Source organism: Hylobates moloch, unplaced genomic scaffold (genome assembly GCF_009828535.3).
Source record: "Hylobates moloch isolate HMO894 unplaced genomic scaffold, HMol_V3 SCAFFOLD_8, whole genome shotgun sequence".
Lineage (NCBI taxonomy): Eukaryota > Metazoa > Chordata > Mammalia > Primates > Hylobatidae > Hylobates > Hylobates moloch.
This window is the reverse complement of record NW_026652283.1, coordinates 82643099-82655674: the sequence shown is the minus strand read 5'-3', so window position 1 is coordinate 82655674 and position 12576 is coordinate 82643099. Positions and strand designations below refer to the sequence as shown.

Below are 12576 nucleotides of genomic sequence, written 5' to 3'. Positions count from 1 at the left end.
TCACACTGTCCATGCAGGAAGCTCCTGCTCCACCCTGCAGCCAATGCTGCCAAGGACATGGAGTGACGAGGTTGTTCACACTGCTGGGGAGATAAACTGACATGACCACTATAAAGGACTGTTTGGAATCATTTAGCAGAGCAGAAAGTGTGCCTACCCCACAACCCACAGTTCCACTCCTGGCTTCATGCCCTAGAAACTGCACAGATGCAGCAGAACAGGTGCAAGAGACTGTTCACTAGCAGCGCTCCTGGGAAGAGTCCCAGCTGGAAACTACCCAACTGCCATCCAAGGTGCAACAGCTACACAGAATCTTCAGCAGCGGTGAGAATGGATGAGCTGCTGCTACACCTAGCTGGAAGGTGACGCTCATAACCCTATTCTGAGTGAAAGAATTCAGATACAAAAGTCAGATACAGTCTGTGTACTGTATGAAATTAAAAAACAGGCAAAACAAACTAATTTTAGGGCTATATGGTAGAAAATCAAGGAAATTATTATCTATACAATCGGATTCCCTCCAGGGGGAAAGACATAGAAAGGGAAAGAGGGAGAAAGAAAAGAGAAACTTCAGAGAAGAGAAACGCTATCACTCTTCTGCCTTTGCAGAAAATAATTCTTTGGGGGAAGCAACCAATCAATAAAACAAAACAGGATAACTGAATAAAGATCAGGCATATCTGTTATCACAACCAATGTGAATGCATAGAATTCTACTTTTAAAATAAAAAGATCCTCATGTTGGGTAGAAAAGAACCCAACCACATACCATTTATTAAAGACACACCAAAAACAAAGTGGCATAAATAAGGTGAAAGTAAAAAGATGTGGCTGGGCTTGGTGGCTCACACCTGCAATCCCAGAACTTTGGGAGGCTGGGGCGGGTAGATGGCTTGAGCCCAGGAGTTCGACACCAGCCTAGCCAACGTAGTGAGACCTCGTCTTTACAAAAAATAAAAAAAATTAGGCAGGAGTGGTGGCATGCACCTGTGGTCCCAGCTACCCAGGAGGCTGAGAGTGTGGCGAGCTGAGATCACGCCACTGCACTCCAGACTGGGCAACAGAGTAAGACTCTGTCTCAAAAAATATTAATTAAAAAAATTAGAAATTAATTAAATTTTTAAAAGATAGGCAAAAATATATTTATATGCAAGCAAAAGTGGCAATGGCAATGTTAATCTCTAAAAATGATTCAAGACAAATGATTTAAACAGAAAAAGAAAGCTATTTTGTATTGAAAAAGGCACAAATTGCAGTATGTAACATCATAAAGTTTTGTCCGTCAATAAAATAACATCAAACATATGAAACAAAATCAATCAGCAACACAGGAGAAACTGGAAAATCTCTCTTGCAGTGGGAGAGTCTTCTCCAACTCACTCTGTCCTTGAGAGATGGAATAGCTATAAACTACTAATAAAATAATACTAATAACTAGAGCAATACATTATTAAAAAACCTTACTGGGTGTGCCCAAGGCAAATTCGTAACCTTAAAGATGTTTATTATTGAATAACAGAGAATGAAAATAAATGACCTAAATACTCAAATCTAAAAACTATAAAAAGTAGAAAATAAACCAGAGGAAAATCTGAAGGAAAAAAAGTACAAAATATAAAATTGTACCTTAATCAATTAGAACTGCCAAAATTAAGAATGAACTCCGATCTGGATCTTTGAAAAAACAAGTAATGTTACACAGGACAACAGGCATGGTTTATATTGATAGGGTGTAACCCACTAAGATAATACAGCAGGCATGAACCCTGTATTCCTAACAACACAGCTTTGAAACATAGAAAGCAAGAATTGTGCAAGAAGAAATAGACAATTTCTTAAGTTTTGCAGTAAACTTCTTAGAAATCAACAAATTATGTAGCCGTAAAATATGTCAGGTGTTGAGATAATTTGAATAACACAATCAACAAGCCTGAGCCAATCAGTTATGGCTCAAACTTTGTTCTAAAACACACACTTTTAACTTTTATTTTAGGTTCAGGAGTACATGCGCAGGTTTGTTACTTAGGTAAACTTGTGTCACGGGAGGCAGGCAGAGGCGCAGGGACCTGAGAAGGCTCCATTGCTCATTTGCTTCTTGATCCATTTGGTGTATTTGGTGATGCGGGTGTACACGCCTGGATTCTGTGCCTTCACGCAGGCCTTTTCCCAGGACAACACCCCAGCCAGAATCCATCTGCCCTCAACGTCACAAGCCAATGGCCCTCCAGAATCCCCCTAAGCAAAAAGAGAGGAGTGATGGAGGCTGTGGGTCCAGCTGGGCCTGCCAGGCCCTGGGGACCCATGCCCACTCTCTGAGCTCTGCTGGGAGGGTTTTCACTCCTCCAGGACCTCACTACTTGGGGTCCCCTTTTGGCTCCTCAGCTGGGACCCACACCCCAGAATCAGGGCAAAAGTCAGCATCACAGGGAAAGGAAGACAGGAGCAGAGCACTGCCGGGTGATGGTAACGGAGGGAGGCCGGGCCAACCCCGCCCCAGGGAACTGCCTCCACCTGGGAGTGGTTCCCAACAGAAGCGGAGCTACCAGAACCTCCCAGAAACTCACATAGCACAAGTTTTCTCCATAATTGGTGGCACAAATCATGTCCCCCAGGACAAGGGGGACAAATGGGGGGAAGAAGGACTTCTTATGGTAATGCCGGTCACACCTCTTGTTGTCCATGATAAACACTTCAGCCTCCTGCAGCTCTGGGATCAGCGTGGAGTTGGCTGTGGAGCCCAGCAGGGTGAGCAGTGACCTCTCACTCCACCCAACCCTGACTTCTGCCCAGGGTCCTGTCCCCTTCACCCTGGAGACTCAGCCCAGCCACTGCCTGTCATACCTCCAAGCCCTCCCCTCCTTCACTGGCCCCTCCCCCTGCAGTGCAGGCCTTGTCTGAAAAGCCCCCGCCCTCTAAGGCTCTGAGTCCAGATCCCCTTCTTGGGAAACTTCTGCTTCTGAACCAAGCCAGCCATAACTCAAGTCTCAGTGCAGGGGCTTCCAATCTGGGGCCCAGCCCCACGCTGCTTCCCTGCAGACTCTTAGCTTGGCTGGCACAGCCACTCTCTCCACCTTCGTTAACACTCGCTCCTCCTCCAGGGCCTCAAGGCAGTCCCTCTGCCCAGAGCTCATTCCAGATCCCTCCCAGCTGGATCTCAAGACCACCAGACAAGAACTTTGCCTTGTTCTCCTCAGCCTGTGCCCACACCCACACCCAATCATGACTTCCCTCCAGGCAGGGCATGCATTTCTAATCCCAAGGACTGGGAGCCGACACTCAAAGTGTGTCAAGTGAAGGGATGAGTGAATGCCCAGCTCTGAGCTTCTATAAGACACAGATGGTCATGCCCAGCCCAGGCACTACCAGGCCTGAATGAGGTGTCCACATAAACAGTGACAATGGTCACCACATGAGGAGTGGTCCTAACACATTCAGAGAACCAGGTCCAGCAGGAAAGGCCCCAGAAGGAAAGGAGTGTGCTCTCGGTGGTACTGCACCGACCCCCCATCCCATCCTGCTCACCTGAAAAGCGCTGCTTAACCTGGCTCCAGCCAGTCACCCAACACTGCGTCCCAACCTTCAGGTTGAAATTGGGCTCCGGGAGGCAGATGGGCTGCACGTACTCACTGAAGGTGACAGGTGTTTGAAGGTGGACAAAGGCAACGTCACCCATGATGAAGGTCCGGCCCCAGTACTTGGAGTGCATAATGATGTCCCTCACAGGGACCCGGAGGGCCCTGCTGAAGTTCATGGGCTGCAGCTTGGAGGTGCCAAGCACCACTGAGTACTCTTTGGTGCTGTGGGAGACAGAGAGCCCCACCTGGTAGGTATCAGACTCCCAAGCAGGAACACACTCCTACCTCCCCGCGGCCCTACCCCTTTAGCAGGAGTCCTGCCTCCACCCAATCTGCCTAATCCAGCCTGAGGGCACTGAAGGTCGGAGAGCTGACTGCCTTCTCATTCACCATTCAAATTGATTCAAGGTGGCCTGGTCTGCGTATTGTGCGTGCAGGTGTGGAAGTGTTGGTGTACACATACGCTCTCACGCGTGATGGGGTAGGGGGCATGTTCTGGGTTTTCCTGTTGCTCAGCTTAGGGTGCAGTCTTTGTTGCTCGGGGCTCCTGCCCTAGCTCAGTCCCTGGCCCCCAGGAGACCCCGAGCACAATTCTCACTTATCCCAGATGCCCTTCCCACTCCCTACCTCCCTCCCACACTGTTTCACTCAGGAAATGAGGCAGCTGGGCTGGGCCCATGGTAGCTCGGGGTCTCCAAGCCCTGGACACATGGGCCACACTCACCCTTGGATGCAGTGGGCCGCAGTCACCACCCAGCTGGGGTCAATGAGGGCCCCTCCACACACGTGCTCATTTTCCATCCGGAGGCTCACCTCCCAGGGCCAATGGCGGGCCATTTCCAAATCCTCCGACCACCAGGGCTCACCACAAACTTCAGGAAGAAGTGTGCCAGGGAGACACAGGAACCACATAGAGGAGCATGAGAAAGACTGAGACCTAGATGCCCTACAGGGCCAATTTGCACAAAGCTGTAAACTCAGGGCCTCTTCCCATTTCAGAGATGGGGAGAGTGAGGGTGAGAGAAGGGCAGTGGCCTGCCCAAAGGCACTGAGCTTAAGGGAAAGTGACAGTGACAGAGGTAAAAAGCATCAAGGCAGAGACATGGAGAGGGAGAGATTCTGAGTCACAGGGAGCCCTCAGCCCAGGAACTCAAAACAAAGGCAAGCAGAGAAGGAGCCCCAAAGCAAGAAATGCATTTTCTTGCATCTGGGGAAGTTCCTCTGCCACTTCTGAAAAGTTATAATGCTTGCTGCATTTCTTAGAGCAGAAAGCCTCTGTCCCCTACACTGCTCAGAGTCAAGAAAAGCTCCTGACTTCTGTGTCAGAAGTTTTCACACTGAACATTCAAAGTGCCAGCAGGGAGACCCCAGAGGCCCCTCACTCACAGGTCACACACTCAGTTTTCACACAGTTCTATCAGTCAAGTTATATGGTTGTATGAATGTATGAAGAAACACAGATGCAAGCATTCTAAATAAAATAGTAGCTAACCTTGTATTTTTAAAAAACAATGCACCATGATGATTAAGGATTGGCCCAGGAGTGCAAGGGTGGTTCCACATTGGAAGAATTCTCAATGGATTCTCCACATAAAAGGTTCTAACAATCTGAAGACAGAAGGACCATGTGCTTTCCTCCATGGACACAGAAAAAGGCATTTGAAAAATTTAACACACATTTATGACTTACAAAAAAACCCCTCTTACTTAAACTAGAAATAGACGGAAAATCCTTAACTTTACAAAAGTTAGACTGCCCCAAACTTACAACAAACATCATACAACACTAAAGAACAGGCAGAAAAGAACCTATCCCACCAGAGACCAGGAATAAGAACACTTTGTGGAAGGAGGGCAGAGGAAATAATTGAGAGAATGCAAGGGGGCTGCTGGGTGCTGGTTTAGCCTATTTTTTTTTTTTTTTTGAGACAGGGTCTCGCTCTGTCACCCAGGCTGCAGTGCAGTGTCACAGCTCACTGCAGCCTTGACCTCCCAGGCTCAAGCGATCCTCTCACCTCAGCCTCGAAAGTCACCAGGACTACAGGCAGTTGCCACCACACCTGGCTAATTTTTAAAAAATTTTTTATAGAGACAGTCTTGCTATGTTGCCAGGGCTGGTCTCAAACTCCTGGGCTCAAGCAATCCTCGCACCTCAGCCTCTCTATATACTACTTATTCTACTTTTTAACCTGGGTGGTGATGACACAGGTGTGCTCACTGTGTGACAATTCCTTCAGCTGGACCTTCATCATTTGTGCACTTTTTTTGGAATGCATATAATACTTCAATAAAACAATTTCCTTTTAAAAACAATAATGTTTTTCTATCCCAGCACAACCAACCAGAAAATATACTGAAGTAAGATACATTTTCAGCAGCAAAAAAATGATAAAAGTTCATAGGAATTAACTTACCTAACACCACATAAGACTCCTGTGGTAATAAATTTAAAACTCTAATAAAGGACACAGAAAATGATCAGCATAAATGGCAAGACAGTCCCTGCTCTTAAAAGAACAGCTAAGGCCTGGCGCGGTGGCTCACGCCTGTAATCCCAGCACTTTGGGAGGCAGAGGCAAGCGGATCACAAGGTCAGGAGTTCGAGACCAGCCTGGCCAACATAGTGAAACCCCGTCTCTACTAAAAATACAAAAAAATTAGTTGGGCATGGTGGCAGGCACCTGTAATCCCAGCTACTCGGGAGGCTGAGGCAGGAGAATTGCTTGAACCTGGGGGCCGGAAGGTTGCAGTGAGCCAAGATCACGCCACTGCACTCCAGTCTGGGCAGTAGAGCAAGATTCCGTCTCAGAAAAAAAAAAAAAGAAAGAACAGCTAAATATTTTAGATGTAATTTTTCCAAAATTAATCTACAAATTCATTTTGTAAGTTAGAATTTTTAAGAAACTTGATAAACTTATTCTGAAACTGAAACAGAAAAACAAAGGTCTATGAATAGCTCAGTCTTTGAAGAAGCACAGCAAAGAAGGGCCATTTGTCCTAGCAGATATTAAGACACATGTGAAAGCCATAATAATAAAAACAATGTGGTACTGTTACAAGGACAGACAATGGAAAGTGACAATGAAAAAGAATAGAGAGCTTGAGATTGTTTCATGTGCTGCACAAACTTGATGTAAATAAAGGAGCCACCACAATCAGTGGGTAAAAGAAGGACTGTTGAGTACATGGTGTTGGGAAAACTCACCCACTATAAGAGAAATAAGAAAACCAAAACTGGATTCCTTGCTAATAGCACTTGAAGATCTAAAGGTAAAAGGTAAAACTGTAAAATAAATAAATCATGTGACACGGGGTAGGAAAGGACTCCTTAAAACCTCAAACACAAACCATAAAGCATAAACTGATTAACCTGATTATATCAAAATCGAGGGGTTTTGGCCTGAGAGCCAAGTTAACAGACAGAGGACAGATAGGGAGGAAATATTTGCAATATCTAAAATGAATACAAGACTTTATGCAAGAAACTTTAGGAAACCAACAAGAAAAAAAAAAGGTAATAGGCAAAGGATAGAGACAAGCAATTTATTAGAAGAGGAAACTCAAGAACCCAACAACATATTGAGACATGATCAAACTCATCAGTAATGAGAAAAATGAAAATTAAATCAATAAGTGATTTTTCAATCTATTAGATTGGCAAAAAACATAAAAGCAGGATCACACTAAGGGTTGGTAGGTCTGTGGCAACCTATACACCTTCATGCACTGCTGAAGTAGGAGTTTGCAGAACTGACCAAATTAGAATATGGATAGTAGATAAAAGTATGGTATCAATGTAAACTTTTGAAGTTGTTAAGCATACTGTGGTTATGGAAGAGAATATCCTCAGAAAATACATACCAAAGTATTTAGCAATAAAGAGCCATGCTGTATGTTACCCTCCACTGATTCTGAAAAAAAATTATATATGTGTGCGTGTTCCCTGTACTACTTGTATTTTTGCAGTGTTTTGGAAGTTTAAAATTATTTCCAAATTTTAAAAATGTCTTAATGAGGCTGAATTAAAAGAAGGGAGAACAGAAAGAGATACAGAGAACATACCATTTATGTAAATTAAAAACACATGCACACAAGACAGCAATATGTATTTTCACAAGAGCACACACAAGCAGAAAGATCCCCAAGAAAGATTAAGCGGGTGGAGAAGGGGAATGCGAGTGGAGTCTGGACAGAAGCAAGGATAACTAACTTAATCCATCAGTCATCCAATCTATAATAAATTAGGGTAGAGTTCTGGCAGGACCGATGAGAATGGAGGCCCATAAACTGAAGAACAGGAGTAACCCAACGCTCCATGCCTAATGCGTAAGGAAAAAGGCAGGAAACTCAGAAGACCTGGGCTGTGCTGACACTGCCACAAGGCCCAGGAAGCTCTATCTGCAACTGAACGGCTTAGAGCTTGAAAGGTTCTGCGTGCAAAAGGGTCTGAGATGAGGCCTGGGCTGAATTCCAAGAGGCTCAACATTCCTATGGGAAGCCAAGATCCTCTTTCCTCTAGACTGTTAGGTCTGTATGTTCTGGTAGCTGCAGGCTGTTCTTTAGAAAACAGACCCCTTAGACCAAATGCCTGCTTCCTACAGACCGAGAACCACTGTCTATGTGACTCCCTCCAGACAAACCCTCCCAAGAGCTTCAGCTTTTCCTGCAGCAGGGTCTCACCCTACCTACCTGGATTGGTTGTGTCCTCTGTATAACCTGGAGGAGAAAAGAGGGACAGAGATGAAGCAAGCATTCATGACAGGATGACAGCAAAGAGGTGCATTTTTAAATTAGTTCATTCATTCCCTCACCAAATAGGTCCTACCCTCCCACTCTGTTCCCAGCCTGGAGCCAGAGGCTGGGGAGACAGAGGTGTGTCAAATAGAGCCTACTCTCAAGGAATACAGTGTCCAGAAGGGTGGACAGAGGGAAATACACAACCATCTGCATGAGATCAGTGCAGGGACAGGGCGGCAGGCTTCAGGGGAGCCCAGAAGAAGTGGTGGACAGAAAAGACCACTTCAGTGGGAGGAGGGCTTACTGTGCCAGGTGTTAAAGATGAGAAGGTAAACAGAAATGAAAAGTGATCATCACATTCCTTGTGGGAGAAACATCGTCGTGTATGCCAGAGACTCCACAGGATGAGGGGCAAGACCTGTGATGGCAAGAGATGAGCCAGGGGAGGACAGTCAGGCATCAGTCATGAAGGCCTCGAAAGCCTGGCCAAGAAGCCAGGGTGAGACCCTCTGGGAAAAGGGAGATCGACAGAGGTATGACTGAGCCAGGCTTGTATAGGCAGCATGGATATTAGACAGGAAGATGACAAGACTGAGGCACTGAGATCCCACCAGAGGCTCTGCAGAACCAAGGCAAGAAATGAGGAGGTCTGAATGAGGAAGTGGCTGTGAGAACAGACACAGTGAGCTGTGGGGGGGACTTACGCACATGGGTGGGTCTAGGATCACACCCCAGTTTCTGGCTTTGGCAAAAAGTGGCTGCCATCCACTTAGCTAGGAAACAATGAGGAAAGTCAGTTGGCAGGAAGAAGAAGACCTCAGCACTGACCCCAAGGGGTTGAGATGTTTCTAGGTCTTTCAGGTAGAGATGTCCAGGAGGCAGCTGCACATCCAGACATGTTTTATGAGGCACCATCACATAAATGGCAGCTCAAGTGAGTTCACCCAGGGAGCAGTTAAGAGGGGAGGAGCAGGAAAAAGAGAGCAGCTTAGGGGACACCAACACGTCCGGGATGAACAGAGCCGGGTGGCATGGGACAGACACAGAGGAGAGGGGGAGTTACACTTGAGGTAGAGGAGAATCAGGAGACCACAGAAAATGAAAGAGGAGGGGGTGGTACAAAGGTCAGGGATGATCAGGGTGGAGACAGCCCAGGAAGGAGCTAAGGGTTAAGTGGGGAGCGAGGAGGCACTGGCAGGAAGCATGGAGTGAAGACATTTGGGAGGTCTGGCAGTGAAGGGGCAAGAGATGGGGGAGAAAAATCAGCAAAGCGAAAACGAGAGGATACCTATGAGAGAGGATGGTGGAGGGAGTGTGGCACAGGGAGAGCCCACACAGCAGGGCACAGGTGAGCCGCTGGCCCTGCACCAGAAGCAGGCCTCTCTGACTCCTAAATAAGTAGGTGAGGGTGGTGTTGAGCAGTCCAGTTTGGAAGGGCCCCTGTGGGCTTGGGGATTGGGTTCAGGAAGACAGCACCCAAAGCCTGTGTTTTCTGAGGGAATGATGGGCTGCTAGGGAGGCAAGCTGGGTTGGAATAGAGGATCTGGGAAGAAGGTGAATTTTAGGATACTCCTGTAGTGGATGGGGACCAGGAATTTTCCTGGACCAAAGAGCATGTCCAAGTGGGGTCTCCAGTGGGGCTCAGCTCCATGAGAAGATCAGAGTGGGGGTGGTGGAGGGGGAGCCTATGAGAGGCCGGAGGGCGGCTCGGATGGTAGGGACATTAGCCACGGTGTCCAGACTGGCAGCGAAGGAAGAGACTGCCAGTGGAGGAGAGAAAGCAGGGGTTCCCCGCACCGCTGGTCCAGGGCGCTGTAGGGCAGGTGTGCCCTGAGGGAGGAGGCCAGAGGGGGCAGGAGTTTAAGATCGTGGAATCGCCCTGGCGAGGTCCTGGGTGCGAGTAGTAGAGGAGAGCTGACCCAGGGGTGCGTGGGCCGCAAAACTCCCCGACCCAGGAGTAGGCAGCCACACCCCGGGGCCAGTCCCCCGCCTCCAAGGCCGGGCACGAAGCCGGAGGCGGAGCAGGGTTGGGGCCGGGGAGAGGGAAGGTAGAGCTGCGGAGGAGCGCCCACCTCACCCGAGCTCAGCGGCAGCGGAAGCAGCAGCGGCAGCAGGACGCGGCAGCTCAGGACCGAGGGCCTGGAGGTTCCGGGCCCCACACCGAGGCTCAACCGCGAGACGGCCATGAGGCTGGGGAGGTGCCGCCTGGCGGCTGCGGAGACGGTTCCCGAGAGCCCGGCACGTGCCTGGCGTCCGCACACGTGACTGCACTGTAGCACGTGATGGCGCCGGGAACTCCTGACAGCTCCCCGCAAAACTGGAGCATTTCCTTCACCTCTACCTCCTGCCTGTTCTTGAGGACGACCTGGGAGTCCTGAGTCTGCCATTGCTCCCAGGGTGGCGGGCCCCATGAAAGCACCCCCAAGGGTTTTAAGTTGGTGACAATGCCCAGAGAACCTGGCCGATGAAGGTGCACCGCATCCCCGGACTACTAATGGCATCCTGTTGCCCAGCCTCTGACTACACCCTTGGTTCCCTGGTCCCAGTGCACTGGAGAGTTTCACAATTACTCTTGGTTTGAGAATCTGGAAAGTTGGAGAAAGCACAAAAAAGGAAAAGAACCGTAAGGCTATGGAATCAGAGAAGATAGATGTCTTTGAAAAAGTGATATTTGAGCTGGATCTAAGACTACTGTAAAATAAGGACTTTTGGGGGAGACCAGAGAAAGGAAAGACATGTGTCCTCTTCTACAGACAACCAGTAAGATCGTGGCAGCTAAAAGGAGTGGTGGCTTGTGCCAGGCCTTGGGCTTCCACAGGGAATTTTTGCAGAAGGATGCTGTCTTTGGATCTGCTAGGCATGGCAGAGATTGGGAGGTGATCAGCTGGACTTGGAGCCACATTCCCTCCCCAGCCTGGCACCTAAGTGGGTCCACATGAATAGAGGTGATGTGTGCCACTTCCATGCCAATGCAGTCAACAGGAGGTTGCCTTTTCTATTCTTGTTAATGCAGAGCATTGCTTCTCAAAGTGAGGTCTCCAGACCAGCAGTATTAGCATGAGCCAGGAACTTAGAAATGTACTTTCTTTAGGTCTTTCAGGTAAATGTACATTCTTGTTAGAAATGTACGTTCTTCTAAGGTCTTTCTACCTGAAAGACAGAGAATGTAGGCCCCGTCCCAGACCTACAGGATTGAAAACTCCAGGAGTGGAACCAGAAACCAGTAATCTGTAATTTTGTTTTAAGAGATGAGGTTTCCTCCTGTCCCCCAGGCTGGAGGGCAGTGGCATGATCATACATCTCTGCAGCCTCAAACTCCTGGGCTCAAGACTTCTTCCTGCTCAGCCTCCAGAGTAGTTGGGACCACAGGCACAGGCCACCATGCCCAGCTAAATTTTTTTAAGAGACATGCTACGTGCTCAGGCTGGTCTCAAGCTCCTGGCCTCAAGGGATCCTCCTGCCTCAGTCTCCCAAGTAGCTGGGATTATAGGGATAAGCCACTGTGCAGGCCAGTAATCTGTATTTCACAAGCCTTAGGGGATTCTGGTGCAGGTAAAGCATTAACTACAGGACTGAAAGCAAGCCACGAGATGGAGGAAGCTACCTGCTGACCAAGAACGGTGTAATGGGATGTTCTAGGGAAAAAAAGTTAAATTTGTTTTATTCATCTATGAATAAATCAGTGGTTTCTTAAAGCAGGTAGTGCTATATTCATTAACAGACTGGGTTTGATGTAAGCTGTCAGTTTCTCGGCCTCAGCCTTCCTCAGGCAACAGAAGGGACTGATACAGACTGTCCACTGAAACCCACCCATACCTGGGGGTTAAACATTCAACCTTAGAAGGGCAAAGGGCAAGAGGTTGGGAGGGGGTTGATCAGCAGCTAGACAGACAGACTCCAGGACACCAGACTTTGTAATGACAGGAAAGAACCTATGTATACTACAGTGAATCTCTCTTGCCCTTCTTCTGGTGGGAATGCATATCTTTGGTAACCAAGTGGGAGGGAGCAGCAAGGAGACGCAGTAGATGAGGAGGAATATTTCTCACACCCGAACTTCACTCCTGGGCCTAGTTCCAGTGTCTCTTGATCCCCTATCCCTAACTGTAGAGACTGTTAAACTCAACTACAGAGCTCCCTGCAGAGATGCTGATGGCTATAACAGGCATACAGGGAACAAGACCCATTGGCTAAAATCATCCCTAGAGCTCATGTCTGAGGAGGCAGGGCCTCACCTGTCCTTCTACATTTTAATAAGAACCAT

At 48.0% G+C, this 12576-nt stretch overlaps 1 protein-coding gene across 2 annotated transcripts; it reads right to left on the bottom strand.

Moving 5' to 3' along the window:
* Positions 1-1543: 1543 nt before the first annotated feature.
* LOC116472452 (putative serine protease 45) lies at positions 1544-10521 on the bottom strand. Of its 2 annotated transcripts, none has more exons than XM_058443081.1 (6): positions 10390-10521; positions 8265-8291; positions 4300-4447; positions 3523-3797; positions 2565-2728; positions 1544-2235 (listed from the first exon to the last, which is right to left on the bottom strand). In XM_058443081.1, exons 1-6 carry the CDS (start codon positions 10496-10498, stop codon positions 2038-2040), a joined length of 921 nt encoding a protein of 306 aa, XP_058299064.1. In that variant the 5' UTR covers positions 10499-10521; the 3' UTR covers positions 1544-2037. The 2 variants fall into 2 exon arrangements, with proteins under 2 accessions (XP_058299064.1, XP_032015088.1); XM_032159197.2 differs by having other exon boundaries at positions 10385-10491.
* Between the last annotated feature and the right edge of the window lie 2055 nt (positions 10522-12576).

Coding starts and splice junctions, on each gene's coding strand:
- LOC116472452 (XM_058443081.1), bottom strand. CDS start 10,498: ATGGCCGTCTCGCGGTTGAGCCTCGGTGTGGGGCCCGGAACCTCCAGG. Junction 8,292..10,389: donor TCCGCTGCCGCTGAGCTCGG/GTGAGGTGGGCG, acceptor TTTCTCCTCCAG/GTTATACAGAGGACACAACC. Junction 4,448..8,264: donor AGAGGACACAACCAATCCAG/GTAGGTAGGGTG, acceptor TTCTTCCTGAAG/TTTGTGGTGAGCCCTGGTGG.